At 37.6% G+C, this 14773-nt stretch overlaps 8 protein-coding genes across 8 annotated transcripts; 7 read left to right on the top strand and 1 right to left on the bottom strand.

Moving 5' to 3' along the window:
• Positions 1 to 568: 568 nt before the first annotated feature.
• On the top strand, positions 569 to 2170 carry FCY2 (purine-cytosine permease; the record flags this gene model as incomplete). Its single annotated transcript, XM_056221895.1, has 1 exon — positions 569 to 2170. The coding sequence occupies one exon, from the start codon at positions 569 to 571 to the stop codon at positions 2168 to 2170; it is 1602 nt and encodes a 533-aa protein (XP_056081641.1).
• Positions 2171 to 2834: 664 nt separating this feature from the next.
• On the top strand, positions 2835 to 3728 carry HIS1 (ATP phosphoribosyltransferase; the record flags this gene model as incomplete). Its single annotated transcript, XM_056221894.1, has 1 exon — positions 2835 to 3728. The coding sequence occupies one exon, from the start codon at positions 2835 to 2837 to the stop codon at positions 3726 to 3728; it is 894 nt and encodes a 297-aa protein (XP_056081640.1).
• A 1261-nt stretch (positions 3729 to 4989) lies between these two features.
• GIP2 (Gip2p) lies at positions 4990 to 6621 on the top strand (the record flags this gene model as incomplete). Its single annotated transcript, XM_056221893.1, has 1 exon — positions 4990 to 6621. The coding sequence occupies one exon, from the start codon at positions 4990 to 4992 to the stop codon at positions 6619 to 6621; it is 1632 nt and encodes a 543-aa protein (XP_056081639.1).
• Positions 6622 to 7598: 977 nt separating this feature from the next.
• Positions 7599 to 7712, top strand: SMKI05G1330 (uncharacterized protein; the record flags this gene model as incomplete). The annotated part of the gene is made up of 1 exon (XM_056221892.1): positions 7599 to 7712. One exon carries the CDS (start codon positions 7599 to 7601, stop codon positions 7710 to 7712), a length of 114 nt encoding a protein of 37 aa, XP_056081638.1.
• A 1311-nt stretch (positions 7713 to 9023) lies between these two features.
• Positions 9024 to 9926, top strand: PIC2 (Cu/Pi carrier; the record flags this gene model as incomplete). The annotated part of the gene is made up of 1 exon (XM_056221891.1): positions 9024 to 9926. The coding sequence occupies one exon, from the start codon at positions 9024 to 9026 to the stop codon at positions 9924 to 9926; it is 903 nt and encodes a 300-aa protein (XP_056081637.1).
• Positions 9927 to 10732: 806 nt separating this feature from the next.
• Positions 10733 to 12316, top strand: HOM3 (aspartate kinase; the record flags this gene model as incomplete). Its single annotated transcript, XM_056221890.1, has 1 exon — positions 10733 to 12316. The coding sequence occupies one exon, from the start codon at positions 10733 to 10735 to the stop codon at positions 12314 to 12316; it is 1584 nt and encodes a 527-aa protein (XP_056081636.1).
• Positions 12317 to 12530: 214 nt separating this feature from the next.
• Positions 12531 to 14009, bottom strand: JHD1 ([Histone H3]-lysine-36 demethylase; the record flags this gene model as incomplete). Its single annotated transcript, XM_056221889.1, has 1 exon — positions 12531 to 14009. The coding sequence occupies one exon, from the start codon at positions 14007 to 14009 to the stop codon at positions 12531 to 12533; it is 1479 nt and encodes a 492-aa protein (XP_056081635.1).
• Positions 14010 to 14227: 218 nt separating this feature from the next.
• On the top strand, positions 14228 to 14689 carry RSM18 (mitochondrial 37S ribosomal protein bS18m; the record flags this gene model as incomplete). Its single annotated transcript, XM_056221888.1, has 1 exon — positions 14228 to 14689. One exon carries the CDS (start codon positions 14228 to 14230, stop codon positions 14687 to 14689), a length of 462 nt encoding a protein of 153 aa, XP_056081634.1.
• Positions 14690 to 14773: the final 84 nt, after the last annotated feature.

The raw sequence follows: 14773 nt of genomic DNA, 5'->3' as shown, positions 1-14773 counted from the left end.
CAACGATATCTTCACGCCAAAGAAGACTGCAATTAGTTACTACGACTTTACTTAGTGTGAAATAATGAAGCGGCGAGTTTTTTCTTTTTGTCACCAATGACCCAAAAAACAACAGTATCAGTCGATTTTATCGCCTTGCCAGAGTGGGGGAGCATTCGTACGAATTGACTCTTTTCTATGAGGAGCCGGCGCGCGGTTCGGTCATTACGCACAGCTTTATCGTGTTTGCCGTTGACTTCTACGTAAATGTAGTACGTTTTCGTCTTATCAATTAATTATTACAGGCCTTTAATTTCTTTTTTTTTATTGTCTAAATTTTTCAGGTCCTTTTTTCTCTTTTCTTTTTTATCGATGATTAAGATGTGAGGGAACCTACCAGAATAATGAAATTATTATAAATATCCATCGAAAATATTAAAGCAGTAAAAGAGTTATGAGTCTAAAACGCGTTGGAGGCGTTTCTCTTGCAAGGTAGATTATTAGGCTTAGCTATAACATTACTCACACAATAAAAATATAAAACTAGCATACTAAACATCCTATCTTCTGTTATAACTACTCATAAAGAATGTTGGAAGAGGGTAATAATGTTTACGAAATCCAGGACTTAGAGAAAAGATCACCTGTAATAGGCTCAAGTTTGGAAAACGAAAAGAAAGTAGCTGCCTCTGAAACTTTTACAGCAACTTCCGAAGATGACCAACAATACATCGTTGAATCATCAGAGGCCACAAAATTATCATTCTTTCAAACTTTTTTTGTCAGTTTAAATGCAGAAACAAAGGGTGTTGAACCAGTCACAGAGGATGAGAAAACTGATGACTCTATAATAAATGCTGCCTCCATGTGGTTTTCAGCTAATATGGTCATCGCAGCATATGCCCTAGGTGCCTTAGGTCCCATGGTGTTCGGTCTAAATTTTGGCCAAAGTGTTTTTGTTATCATTTTCTTCAATATATTGGGTTTGATATCTGTTGCCTTCTTTTCTATTTTTGGCGCAGAACTTGGTCTAAGACAGATGATATTGTCCAGATATTTGATTGGTAATGTAACGGCAAGAATTTTTTCTCTAATCAACGTTATCGCATGTGTCGGTTGGGGTATTGTGAACACATCAGTTTCAGCGCAACTGTTGAATATGGTGAATGAAGGCTCTGGCCATGTTTGTCCTATTTGGGCTGGTTGTTTGATCATTGTTGGTGGTACCGTGCTTGTGACTTTCTTTGGTTATGGAGTCATTCATGCGTATGAAAAATGGTCGTGGGTGCCAAACTTTGCCGTTTTTTTAGTCATTATTGCTCAACTTTCGAGATCTGGAAAGTTTAAGGGTGGTGAATGGGTAGGTGGTTCTACTACTGCTGGTGGGGTTCTTTCCTTTGGTTCCTCTATTTTCGGTTTTGCTGCAGGGTGGACGACATATGCATCTGACTACACTGTGTATATGCCTAAGAGAACAAACAAGTACAAGATTTTCTTTTCCCTAGTCGCTGGTTTAGCGTTCCCTCTGTTTTTCACTATGATTCTTGGAGCTGCTTCTGCTATGGCTGCCCTTAATGATGAAACCTGGAAGGCATATTATGATAAAAACGCTATGGGTGGTGTTATATATGCTATCTTGGTTCCTAACTCTTTACACGGGTTTGGTCAATTCTGTTGCGTTTTATTGGCATTGTCCACTATTGCCAACAACATTCCAAACATGTACACCGTTGCTTTATCAGCACAGGCTTTATGGGCACCTTTGGCTAAAGTACCGAGAGTGGTCTGGACAATGGCAGGTAATGCTGCAACGTTAGGTATTTCCATCCCCGCCACATATTACTTTGATAGCTTCATGGAGAATTTCATGGATTCTATCGGTTATTATCTGGCTATTTATATTGCCATCGCATGTTCAGAGCACTTCTTCTACAGACGTTCGTTCAGTGCTTACAAAGTTGAAGACTGGGATAATTGGAACGGTCTACCTATTGGTATTGCAGGTACTTCTGCATTAATTGTCGGTGCCTTCGGTGTTGCATTGGGTATGTGTCAAACCTACTGGGTTGGTGAAATCGGTCGTTTAATCGGTAAGTATGGTGGTGATATTGGGTTTGAGTTAGGTGCAAGTTGGGCCTTCATAATCTATAACATCCTAAGACCTTTAGAAATCAAATATTTCGGTCGTTAAGAAGTGTTATTATGGGCGATTTTATCCCTGTTCATTTCACGTCATGTTTCATAAATGCAATTTCATGTACACTATTTAGACATCTCATTTAATACGAAATAGCTTCAAACTGTATTTTATAATATTTAATCACATTTCAAACAAAACGTCTGCAATAAATAAAAACCTGAGAAATGCCAAGATTGCTTCATGCCTGTAATCAGATCAAAACTATGACCTGCATAACTGTAACGACGTAACCTTTAACAAATAGAACCAAAATGAAGAAACGTTAGTAACCCGGCCAGATGGGTTGTTTAACATGCTAGATGAATAGACTCTGTCGAGGAAAGGTTAATAAGTTTTATTAGCTAATTTATTCTTTGCAATCTTTTCAACAGCAGCATTGACTCTTCCCGGAAATTCTTTTAATTCGGCATTTTGATGCGAGCGAACGCAACGCACGTAGTCAGCGATTGAAAAAAAAGAGAAAACACTTTCAGTGAGTCATTTGTACCGTTCGAACTTATAAAATGTTATCGCAGAAATCATTGGGTAGAGAGACCACTATACACAAATTGCTACAGAGGTTTGATCATTTGTTATTTCTGAATCGCATTTCTATCTTTAACTTAGGACGTTATAGAGAAGGGAAGATTAACCTATTGAAATATTTGATAAAAGAATGGATTTGGTGAACCATCTAAATGATAGACTGCTGTTTGCGATCCCAAAGAAAGGTCGTTTATATTCTAAATGTGTTTCCATTTTAAATGGTGCTGACATCAACTTTCATCGCTCTCAAAGATTAGATATAGCACTATGCACAAGTTTACCAATAGCATTGATTTTTTTGCCTGCTGCAGATATTCCAACTTTTGTGGGTGAAGGTAAATGTGACCTTGGTATAACCGGTGTTGACCAAGTTCGTGAATCTGATGTCGACGTGGATTTGGCAATTGATTTGAAATTTGGTAACTGTAAATTACAGGTACAAGTCCCCGTAAATGGCGAATATAAGAAACCAGAACAATTAATTGGAAAAACCATTGTTACCAGTTTTGTCAGACTTGCTGAAAAGTACTTCGCAGAATTGGAAGGAACTACTATAGAAAAAATGACAACAAAGATAAAGTATGTTGGTGGTTCCGTAGAGGCATCTTGCGCCCTGGGAATTGGTGACGCTATTGTGGATCTTGTAGAAAGTGGTGAGACAATGAGGGCAGCTGGTTTGATTGATATTGCCACTGTTCTAGACACAAGTGCCTACCTAATAGAATCGAAGAATCCAAAGAGCGATAAAGCTTTGATTGCTACCATCAAGTCAAGAATCGAGGGTGTCATGACCGCTCAAAAATTTGTCTCATGTATTTATAATGCGCCTGAAGATAAACTGCCAGAACTGTTGAAAGTGACGCCTGGGCGCAGAGCACCAACGATTTCAAAGATCGACGATGAAGGATGGTTCTCTGTTAGTTCTATGATAGAGAGAAAGACAAAGGGTGTTATTTTAGATGAACTAAAAAGACTTGGTGCATCTGACATTATGGTCTTTGAAATTTCGAATTGTCGTGTATAAGCTAGAAAAGTGGAACGAGAAACAAGTCCCGACCAATTTTTTGTACTTTTATAGGAAATAATTTGATAGAGTTTATCTTATTTAAAGTTGCGCTATATCTTCATATTTATCTGTTGGGGTTATTGTTTCTGCGAAACTCTTTTCTTTCATTAGTCCGAAAGAGATGCTGTACCACATCCAAAACCTTTATAAAAGTTTAACCTCCAATATACATATAGTTGTCATCTTCAGGACTGGGCTTGCACTCATAGTATCCTACTTTACGACCCCCCCCACTTCGTTTTCTCCAAGTTTTCGGAAGCGAAAGCTTCTCATCAATATTCGGAGTTTTGAAGGGACACCACGTCTAAGCAATTGCATTAACTTTAGAGAAAACGCTAACAGAATCATTTCCAAGGATCGTAGATGGAAGAATCATATTGCATACAGCTGTTCGGAAGGCCCTCTCAAATACTTCAATGCTTACTTGCCTTGAAAAGGCTGAAGTCGAAGTAGAAGGTACTAGCAAAAAGGCCTATTGTAGAGATGGGCGGCAAAGTCCTGTTGCGGCGTGGGGGCGGGGGAAGGTACTTTTCACCGCGGAATGGACCGCATAAAACAAACCAGTACGCCATATTAAGTCTCTTTAAGGGGAAAGGGGCTTCCAGAGAGAGGTCTGTTGCCAGAAATGTCAATCAGCTACGGCAGCTAATGAAGGGGCCAGGAAGTCCATTCTATTCAACAGTATAGATCTTCATATTGTAATGGTTTATCTATAGCTTGTATAATCTTCTTCAGGTGAATTTCCTTTAAATATACTGCATCGCGTAGTAAGTGGCATAGGGCCGTTCCGTTTAATAAAAGAAAGGGAAGCTTTTCAGACGTAGCCATTTTTGTTTAGTGCATATTTATAGAAGATTATTCTGCATAGAATACGGTGAAAAAACAATAAGGACAAGAGAAACCTAAACGGATAGAAACTACTAAAAGCAGATTTGTAGACAGGAAACGAGAGGTTTAAAAGGAAATTTCTGGTTTGTAAAGCCTTTTAGTACTAAAAGAAAGGAAGGACAACCAAAAAAGACTGGTATTCTATTTGACTTGGGAGGAAAGAAAACCACATACTGGCGCTTTTTTCTTTCTATAAAGCTATAGTTTTTATAAAAGAGACATCAAAAGATTTTTTAGCTACACCCATAGTACAGCTCAAGAGGAACGGGGTAGAATATTTTGTAGTTTATTCTTTCACTTCCCAGTTTCTTGAAAGGTTACAGACGCAACAATGTATATCAAGGCAGAACAGAAACCCCAACACTTTCAGAAGAATGAGAAGCTAGACAGAGATAAACACCAAATCCTACCAGATCTCGAAACAAAATTTAAGGGTTGTATAGTCAATACAGAATTATACAAGAAAGGTCCTAATACAAGTAATGAAGAGACTTTGAACTCCTTAAAATTTTTACATAAGCCTCAAAGAGTAACTCAAATGAAAGCTAACAGGTTTCCCGAAGAAGAAGTACAAAGGAACACTGACTTGAATAAAAGAATTTTCTCTGCAAACAATGATGAGAATGTTGAGAACGAGGACGGGTGGTCAAGAGGTGGCTTCGCTAACCATCGTACTGGAGTAGTACCACTAAACAGCAGTGCAAAACCTCCGTTCAAGATAGAGCTGCCTCCTCTTTCTCCCAAATCCACCATACCAAATTCTTTTCAGGCTGAATATTCAGAGGCTAAATCACCTGGCAATGATATGAATTTCGAATACGATGAAGAAATTCTTATTCCATTTGCACCCCCTGTATATAAGAAATCAGGTGAACTATTGAAGAGCTCGTTGAAAAGAAGATCTAAATCACTACCTACAACTCCGGGTATAAGGAGTGGGAATGGTGGCCAAGCAAGAGATGGTAGCCCAATGTTGCTTAGAAGCAAAAGTGTTCATTTTGATCAAGCTGCGCCCGTAAAGTATTTTGCTGAGGATGAAAGTCCCATAAACGTAAATAAAACTGAACAACACGATAATTGCTTAAGCTTTAAGCACAAGGCAGTGAATCTAATGGTAGACCCAGAAGAAGAGGCAAAAATGCTGTCGTCTGGGCTAGAAACAACGTCCATAGATAACGACTTGACAACAGTCGCTCCAAAAAGTTTTACGCATCCCGCTAAAAATTCAAATCCAGGCAATAGTCGAGACACCAATACAACCAAATTAAGGAAAAGTAAAAGATTTCAGAATCTCCTCAAAAACAAAATACCAAAATCTAATAAAAGTTCTCTGAACAGTAGCAGTGGCGACGAAGTTTCAGACCGTAGTTCAACAAACTATTTTGTTGTTGGATTATATAGCAAAAATTTCCCCATTTTGAGCAACAAGAACCCCAAAAGTTTAAAGCTGAACATTTTTATCAACTTATCACAAAACAAGAAAGTTTTTTTACAAGAACTATCATTATACATCCACAGAGGTAATGATTCTTTTTTGAACCCTTCTTCCCTTAACAGTAGCCCCAACGGTCGCTATGGCAATGATCGTAACAATGTTACCAGCGGTTATAACGCCGGCTGTACAAGATTAATTGCGGGAAGAATATTAGTGAAAAACATATTCTATGACAAAAGGGTGGTTGTACGATATACTTGGAATGGCTGGAGAACAGCACATGAAGTGGAATGTGTTTATATCAGCGATGGAGATGGAATATTACCAGGTACCAATATGGACATTTTTCATTTCATCATCGATGATGCCAGCAAAGTCGATCCCCGCGGCAGGCTAGAATTTTGTACACATTACTCTACACGAAATGACCATGAGCGCGAAGAGTACTGGGACAACAATAACGGGAACAATTATAAAGTTGATGTTGTCATGGATGGCTTCAATGATCCGTTCGCGGCAGTAAGCTAAAGGCAATCAAAAAGCGAGAAAAGAGGAGGACAGACATAAAGCAAAATAAGTTGCTAGATCTTTACCTGCATTATCGTCATAGTTAGGGCTGAACTCCGATAAACAAACCTATAATATGCTAGAATAACAGTACACATAAATCACAAAAAATAAGTAAATAAATAAAAAACCTTACAGAAAACGGAAGTCAATGCTTGATGTGTGGGCGTGCACTTAGGCTTCCTCTGCACACAAAGTGAGCAAGTAAAGCTACTCTTCTTCAGCGAGCATTTTTTTTATTCTCATCCGGCAGTATTATGCAGCTCCTACTATGCTGCGGAAACGCGCCAAAAACGGGAAATGAAAAGTAGGAGTTGCCATGACACGGAAACCGAGGGCTTAAAAAGCTATAGATGACAGAATTATCATTAGTAAAAGAGAAATCTCCGAGTATGCCGATAAACAATCTGCTTAATCACATATGACTTTTCTTTTGAACATCCTTTCACCACTCATTTAGGGAGAGTAATTTCGTGCCTTCGTGTCCGATATCAGTAGTTTATGTTTTTTCATCTTTTTTCTTTTTAATTCGTAATTTTTTTCTGCAGCATTCATCTCTACGCTTCAAATTGAAATGTAAGGGACTGCGGCATTTGACTGAAAGAAGGGAGAATGGATGGTTCACATACATTTTACGTAAGGAAAAAAAAAATGATTGCCATAATAGGGCATCCAGTTCTTTTATATGTGAGCCTATATCCGATAACTCTTCAGCAGTGAAGCGTCAAGAGAGATTTTTGGTACCCCTTATGCATTCAATTAAATGAATAACTAGAATTTTCTGCTGATGAAGGTTACATATATAAAGAAGTAAAAATTCCCTTCGTATTATCAACAACGGATTTTATTTAAAAGTACCCATTCTATACTGTAGACAGAAACATACAATAAAGCAAAAGTCAAACAATAACACTTATATCACACAAATACATATCAAAATGCAAGATTTAGAAATTTTTTTGAGTATTTTCGCTTTCATCTTCGTTTTCTACTTCGGCGCTCATAGAACGGTCATGAACAGAAACAAGAGTGATGTGCCTTACTTGCAGTGATTCAAATTTGTCTATTTTGCCTACTGCCGCCGAAATAGACTGCCCACGTCGGCAAGCCTAATCCGGCCTTACTACTTACGAAGTTGATGTTCTATTTTACATGTTTTTTTTGTCTATTCATTCATTTCTACTCTTCCTAATATTTTAATAAATTTCGATGTTTTTGTCCGGTTTTTTACCAATGAGCGCCTTCTTAGCTCATGCCTAATATATATGTTTCATCAAGATGTTTAGGGTTCAACAGCTCAGTTGTTGCTTACTCAGTCATTATTCTGATCTTACCTTCGTAATTATGTATTTTTTGCTCGTATATGTTAAATACATCTATATTCAGGCAATTCTAATATAGTTATATTACAATGTGTTTATCTCTTTTTTTCTGAGTATTTATTGCTTAGCCCTTCCATCTCAGAACTCTCTTTCAGGTTCGAGGAGGCACGAATAGCCATTCATCCTCATCGCTCAAAAATCACAATTGGGAAAAAAGAGGGAGGAAAATTCGAGCGAGACTAAAACTTTGTTCCTACAATGACTATTAAGCTGTTAGATGTCAGAAATCCCGCAAAATCGCCCGCATGTCAAGGTAAACAGAAAAACCCTATTCTTCAAAAAAAAACGCAGATACCGACCGGGCGAGAATTTTAACGGTTTAGTTTAAGAAAACTCAAAGATTATGCACGTAATCGGGTCAAGAAATCCGACTTCGGCTTTTGTTCTTTTCTTTTTGTTACTAACGTAACAAAAGACGCATTGTGTCATAAGGTGCAATTAGCTATTACCCTCCAATTATATTAAGTAATAGGATGGCATATAGAGGGGCACTACGGAGAGTTCGAAGAGAACAACCTCATACAAGAGGTAATGAGGTATACAATTCATTATTAGCGAAATCTTGATTTGGCTGTCTAACACTCGTCCACATTCACGATATAGCCTCCCATAACGTTTACTATGAACTGCATTTCAAGCTGCTGCACGGTCTCATTCGGCTAAGATCTCGGCTATGGAAAAGTTGGCCTTTCAGGGGTATTAGCGAAATAAGGAGATCTTTTTTAGGTTTATTTCTTGTTTTCTGCTCCATTTGCTTTATAAAAAAGAAAATGAAAGAGACAGTGTCCTGCGCATTAGGTTACATTTGATATAAATATAGCGGAGAGTGTAGTGAATATGCTCTGTTTATTTCTTGTTATATTTCATATTCTCACTTCACAGTCAATTACTTTCTTATTACAGTAAAAAGGTGTTTCGTTGCTATTTTAATTTTGAGAGGTTTAAAACAAGAAAGAAAATATTGATTGATGGTTGCAAAGCATGGAGTCTAATAAACAATCACGTAAAATACAATTATATACAAAAGAATTTTATGCAACATGTACCTTAGGTGGTATAATTGCGTGTGGTCCAACACATTCTTCAATCACCCCATTAGATCTTGTAAAGTGTAGGCTACAAGTCAATCCGAAATTATACTCTTCAAATTTAGATGGGTTCCGTAAAATCATTGCCAATGAAGGCTGGAAAAAAGTGTACACTGGGTTTGGCGCTACATTTGTCGGCTATTCTTTACAAGGTGCAGGGAAGTATGGTGGTTATGAGTACTTCAAGCATTTGTATTCTAACTGGTTAAGTCCAGGTGTCACAGTTTACCTAATGGCTTCAGCTACCGCTGAATTTCTTGCGGATATTATGCTGTGTCCATTCGAAGCAATAAAGGTTAAACAACAAACCACAATGCCGCCCTACTGCAATAATGTTGTTGATGGTTGGAAGAAAATGTATGCAGAAAGTGGCGGCATGAAGGCATTTTATAAGGGCATTGTTCCTCTGTGGTGCAGACAGATTCCGTACACAATGTGTAAGTTTACCTCATTCGAAAAGATTGTTCAAAAAATATACAGTGTCTTACCCAAGAAAAAAGAAGAAATGAACGCATTGCAGCAAATATCTGTAAGTTTTGTAGGTGGTTATCTGGCCGGTATATTATGTGCTGCTGTGTCACATCCTGCAGACGTCATGGTTTCCAAGATCAATAGTGAAAGAAAAGCTAATGAATCCATGTCTGTGGCCTCTAAGAGAATATACCAAAAAATCGGGTTTGCTGGGCTGTGGAATGGGTTGATGGTAAGAATTGTCATGATTGGTACTTTGACGAGTTTCCAATGGCTAATTTATGATTCGTTTAAAGCTTACGTAGGCTTACCAACTACCGGCTAGGTGGTTAGTTGACTTAGCAAGACTTATTATGAATATTCCAAGCTAGAATAATAAAATATATACAAAAAAATTATAAAGGTAGTAAATGAGCTAACGTTAATATTTTGTACTTTTTCGCCAATATATTTCGCAAACAAATATTTCCTATTCAAGATCTCTTCCTTACTAAAAAAAAGTCCTATAGTTACAAAAATTTTTGAACCAAGAACAACTTAAACAGACATAGTCCTAAAATGCTATATTGGAAACACCTGGAAATCAGTCTCCTCCTCAGTAATATTTAATTTGTACACAAATTTACCAATTAAATCAATGATATCTTTCGCAACTTTATATAATCGAATGCAGTTAAAGGCTGAGGCTCTGATGCAGCGCTAGCTTTAAGAATCATTGGCTGAAAGCTACTATCATTATGTCTAATCTCATAAATTTCTTTTCTTTCTAGAACTCCCCTAATATCAACATCTTTGTCTACTGTGGCTCTAACCACGTGTATTTTTCTGCTCCATGACTCACTTTTTCTTTCTTTTTCACTAGCAAACAGATATTTTTATGATCACCTTTTTTTTTCACTTTTTCGTACGCGGCCTTCTCTGTAATTCTTTCAGCTTCGAAGAAGTAAATGTATACCATACCATCCATATATAAGAATACTGCTGAATAATTATCTCATTCCAATTTATTAGTGTTTGTATTGTTTTGAAGGAACCTTTGTATAGTCAAAAGTTGGTAATTTTACTCCATTGTTTGAACTTATTTAGCTGTCCCACACTGCTAGGATAGTTTCTATTTTACTTCTCTTTTACATGCCAATGGATTTTCAACCTACATCAAGTCACTCAAACTGGGTCGTGCAAAAGTTCGGCGGTACTTCTGTCGGTAAGTTCCCCGTCCAAATAGTGGATGAAATTGTGAAATACTATTCCAATCCTGATGGCCCAAACAATAATGTCGCTGTAGTTTGTTCGGCCCGTTCCTCATACACCAAGGCAGAAGGTACCACTTCACGTCTCTTAAAATGTTGTGACTTAGCTTCCCAAGAATCTGAATTCCAAGAAATCATTGAGGTTATTAGACAAGATCATATCGATAATGCTGACCGTTTTATTCTCAATCCTGCGTTACAAGCCAAATTAGTCGACGATACCAATAAGGAATTGGAACTAGTTAAAAAATACTTGAACGCTTCAAAAGTTCTAGGTGAAGTCAGTTCACGTACTGTAGATCTGGTGATGTCATGCGGTGAGAAGTTAAGCTGTTTATTCATTACCGCCTTATGTAATGACCGCGGTTGCAAAGCCAAATATGTGGATTTAAGCCACATTGTTCCTTCTGATTTCAGCGCCAGCGCTTTAGATAACAGTTTCTACACTTTCCTAGTTCAAGCATTGAAAGAAAAATTGGCTCCATTTCTAAGTGCTAAAGAACGTACTGTCCCAGTATTTACTGGGTTTTTCGGTTTAGTTCCAACAGGTCTTCTGAATGGTGTTGGTCGTGGCTATACCGATTTATGCGCTGCTTTGATAGCCGTCGCTGTAAATGCTGATGAACTACAAGTTTGGAAAGAAGTGGATGGTATTTTCACTGCTGATCCTCGCAAAGTTCCTGAAGCGCGTTTGTTAGATAGCGTTACTCCAGAGGAAGCTTCTGAGTTAACATACTATGGTTCCGAAGTTATACATCCTTTCACTATGGAACAAGTTATTAGAGCTAAGATTCCCATTAGAATCAAAAATGTTCAAAATCCATTGGGTAACGGTACCATTATTTATCCAGATAATGTGGCAAAGAAGGGTGAATCTACTCCTCCACATCCTCCTGAGAACTTGTCCTCATCCTTCTATGAAAAAAGAAAAAGAGGTGCCACTGCCATCACCACTAAGAATGACATTGTTGTCATCAACATTCATTCCAATAAGAAGACACTATCTCATGGTTTCTTGGCTCAAATATTTACCATTCTGGATAAGTACAAGCTAGTCGTCGATTTGATATCTACCTCTGAAGTCCATGTTTCAATGGCTTTACCCATTCCAGACGCAGACTCATTGAAGTCTCTGAGACAAGCTGAGGAAAAACTGAGAATTTTAGGTTCTGTTGATATTACAAAAAAGTTATCTATTGTCTCATTAGTCGGAAAACATATGAAACAATACATTGGTATTGCTGGTACCATGTTCACTACTCTAGCTGAAGAAGGTATCAACATTGAAATGATTTCTCAAGGTGCTAACGAAATAAACATATCTTGTGTTATCAATGAATCAGACTCTATAAAGGCGCTACAATGTATTCACTCTAAGTTACTAAGTGAGCGGACAAATACTTCAAATCAATTTGAACATGCCATTGATGAACGTTTAGAACAATTGAAAAGACTTGGAATTTGAGTTCTTTTCTCTTTCACTTTAATGATAGAATATTAATTTTTTCCCCTTCTGTATATACGTAAACATATGTACATATATATTAATGTTGTTCGATCTCTATTTTAAGCGGATGTTCAACAAATCTAATGTAAAATTATACTGTAATCGCTGAAAACAGTTTCATTCATCAAAGCTATGTAATGACATAGACCTAGTGGGTAAGGAAAAAGGTATTCTAGGAAATAAGATCGGCCAAAGCTTTCGCTAATTGTTTCCTTGAAGTAAAATTGAGAGGCCTGTACTTAACTTCAGGTTTTGTAAGGTATACATAAAGTGATTGAATCGCAGCGTCAGTTGTCTTCGTAATTAAATCCCCATCAGTATCATAACCAGTGGCGTTAATTTTGTTAAGCACCAGAAACTCGCATAATTTACCCATCACTTGATTAAACTTGGGAAATGTGAATCTTTTAGGAACCTTTGTTAATCTTTCAATTTCGACAATTTTAAGGTGAGTCTGCAAGTCACGGATGGTCAAAAAATTTCCTCCAAAGACCAATGAGTCAACTGGTGTATAAACTGCATGGATATATCCGGCTGGAATCATAAACAAATCACCAGCATTTAGTTCCATCGCAATGCCATCCTGAAGGACATCACCAAGAAAAACACTATTTTGATGCTCTTCCAAAGACCACTCAACATACTTCTCTATATTTAATTGAGTAGGTGGAAACAATAAAAAGTTCTTTCTTCCCGAGATGACGTTATAATAAACAGACGTACCAGCAAAATCAAGATGAAAATCTGTATACGCATCCTTTACAGACATTAAGATATATTTTTTCACTTTTGGTCTGGGGTCATCCTCTTCTTTCTTCTTTTTATCGTTCTGTCCTAATCGTTTATCAAAGCTCCAAATTCGATCAACAAGATCATTCTGCCTCACTACTGTGGGCCTTTCTAGCTCTAAGGCCTCGATATTCGATACTTCTAATGATATAACGTTTCTTATTCGATCCCTATTATCTGGCTCGGTGTTTGTAAAATATTCATTCCAAGAACCCAAGGTCCAACTCTCATTCATTTGCGTTTGAACGTCCATCACGTCAACACGATAATTCTCGCCGATTATTTCTGTGATATCATGAACAGTCAGAAATCCATCGTGCGTTTCCATCTTTGGTACATATACACCGCTATTTAGAGGGTCGCTTATCTTATACGGCTCTTTTATGTCATCAAATTTGGCAGTAAAGTCAGCAGCACTCATAATGTTTGAATTATTTTGCCACTTCTCAAAACAGTTCATAAAGCTGTCCTTGTGAGGATGTTTCATTTTCTCTCTTTTTGCTTCTCCCTCATTCAGAGCAATATAGTCAATTACCTGATTGTTTCTGAAGTTATATCGCTTATTTACGTGAATATCTTCTGCGTTCTCAACATTTCTCTGCCGCTTTCCTTTTCGTATAACAAAAGCAGAAACGGTAAGATATTCGTCCTCCTTATGCTTAGAACACCGGTAACTTCTGATCTCTTTAGTAGAACTTGGATAAGTGAGATCTCCAGAACTCACAAGATTTGAATAGTGAATGCGTTTCAATGGTATGCACTTCACGTGCACCCACTGCGGGCAACTGTCACATTTCACCCAAAATGATGCATCTGGATTTTCAGCCAGTTGGCAATGAGTACATATATTGGCATCCTGCATTATAACATAATAAACTGTTTTTCTGCTTCAAAACATCACCTTAAACCTTTTAGTATCCATCAGCTTTCGCTGGTTGATTATACCCTTCACTTATTGCTGGGTAACCACTGTTCTGAAAAAAATTCGACCGCCATAACTATTAAATCATGAGTTCACATCACAACTTGAAACGATAGAATATATTTTCAAGGGATTAAGCTCTACAAAAAGGTACATAAATGTTCAAGATTAACACTAATATAGGCATGCATATTCAGAATGGTATACTGCCTAACATCAAGTGGGCGGCAAACTCCCCATTTAAGCGTGCCCTCTACAACTTTGGAGTAAAAGAGAAGAAAAGTGTCAATATTGAAATGGGGAGAGCGCAACAGAATAAGAAAATTGATCAGTCGTTATCTAAAAGACTTCCTAAAGGTACAATCTATGACCCGTTTGATTTTTCCATGGGCCGAATTCATCTGGATAGAAAATATCAGGCAAATAAGAGCGCTAGCAGAAATGATATAATGAAATCCGGTGCAAACCCACTAGAGTTTTATGCAAGACCAAGAATACTTTCCAGATATGTCACCTCAACAGGGAGGATCCAACATAGGGACGTTACAGGCTTATCGGCAAAAAATCAGAGAAGACTATCTAAAGCCATAAGACGGTGCCAGGCAATAGGATTAATGTAAGTTTTACCAAGCGAATATATCATCACATGGAAAGAATGGGGACAAGAGGACTTCCTTTTCGTAGTACGTGTCTGTAAATAAACA

This window comes from Saccharomyces mikatae, assembly GCF_947241705.1.
Source record: "Saccharomyces mikatae IFO 1815 strain IFO1815 genome assembly, chromosome: 5".
Classification (NCBI taxonomy): Eukaryota; Fungi; Ascomycota; class Saccharomycetes; order Saccharomycetales; family Saccharomycetaceae; genus Saccharomyces; species Saccharomyces mikatae.
This window is presented reverse-complemented; position numbering and strand designations above follow the sequence as displayed.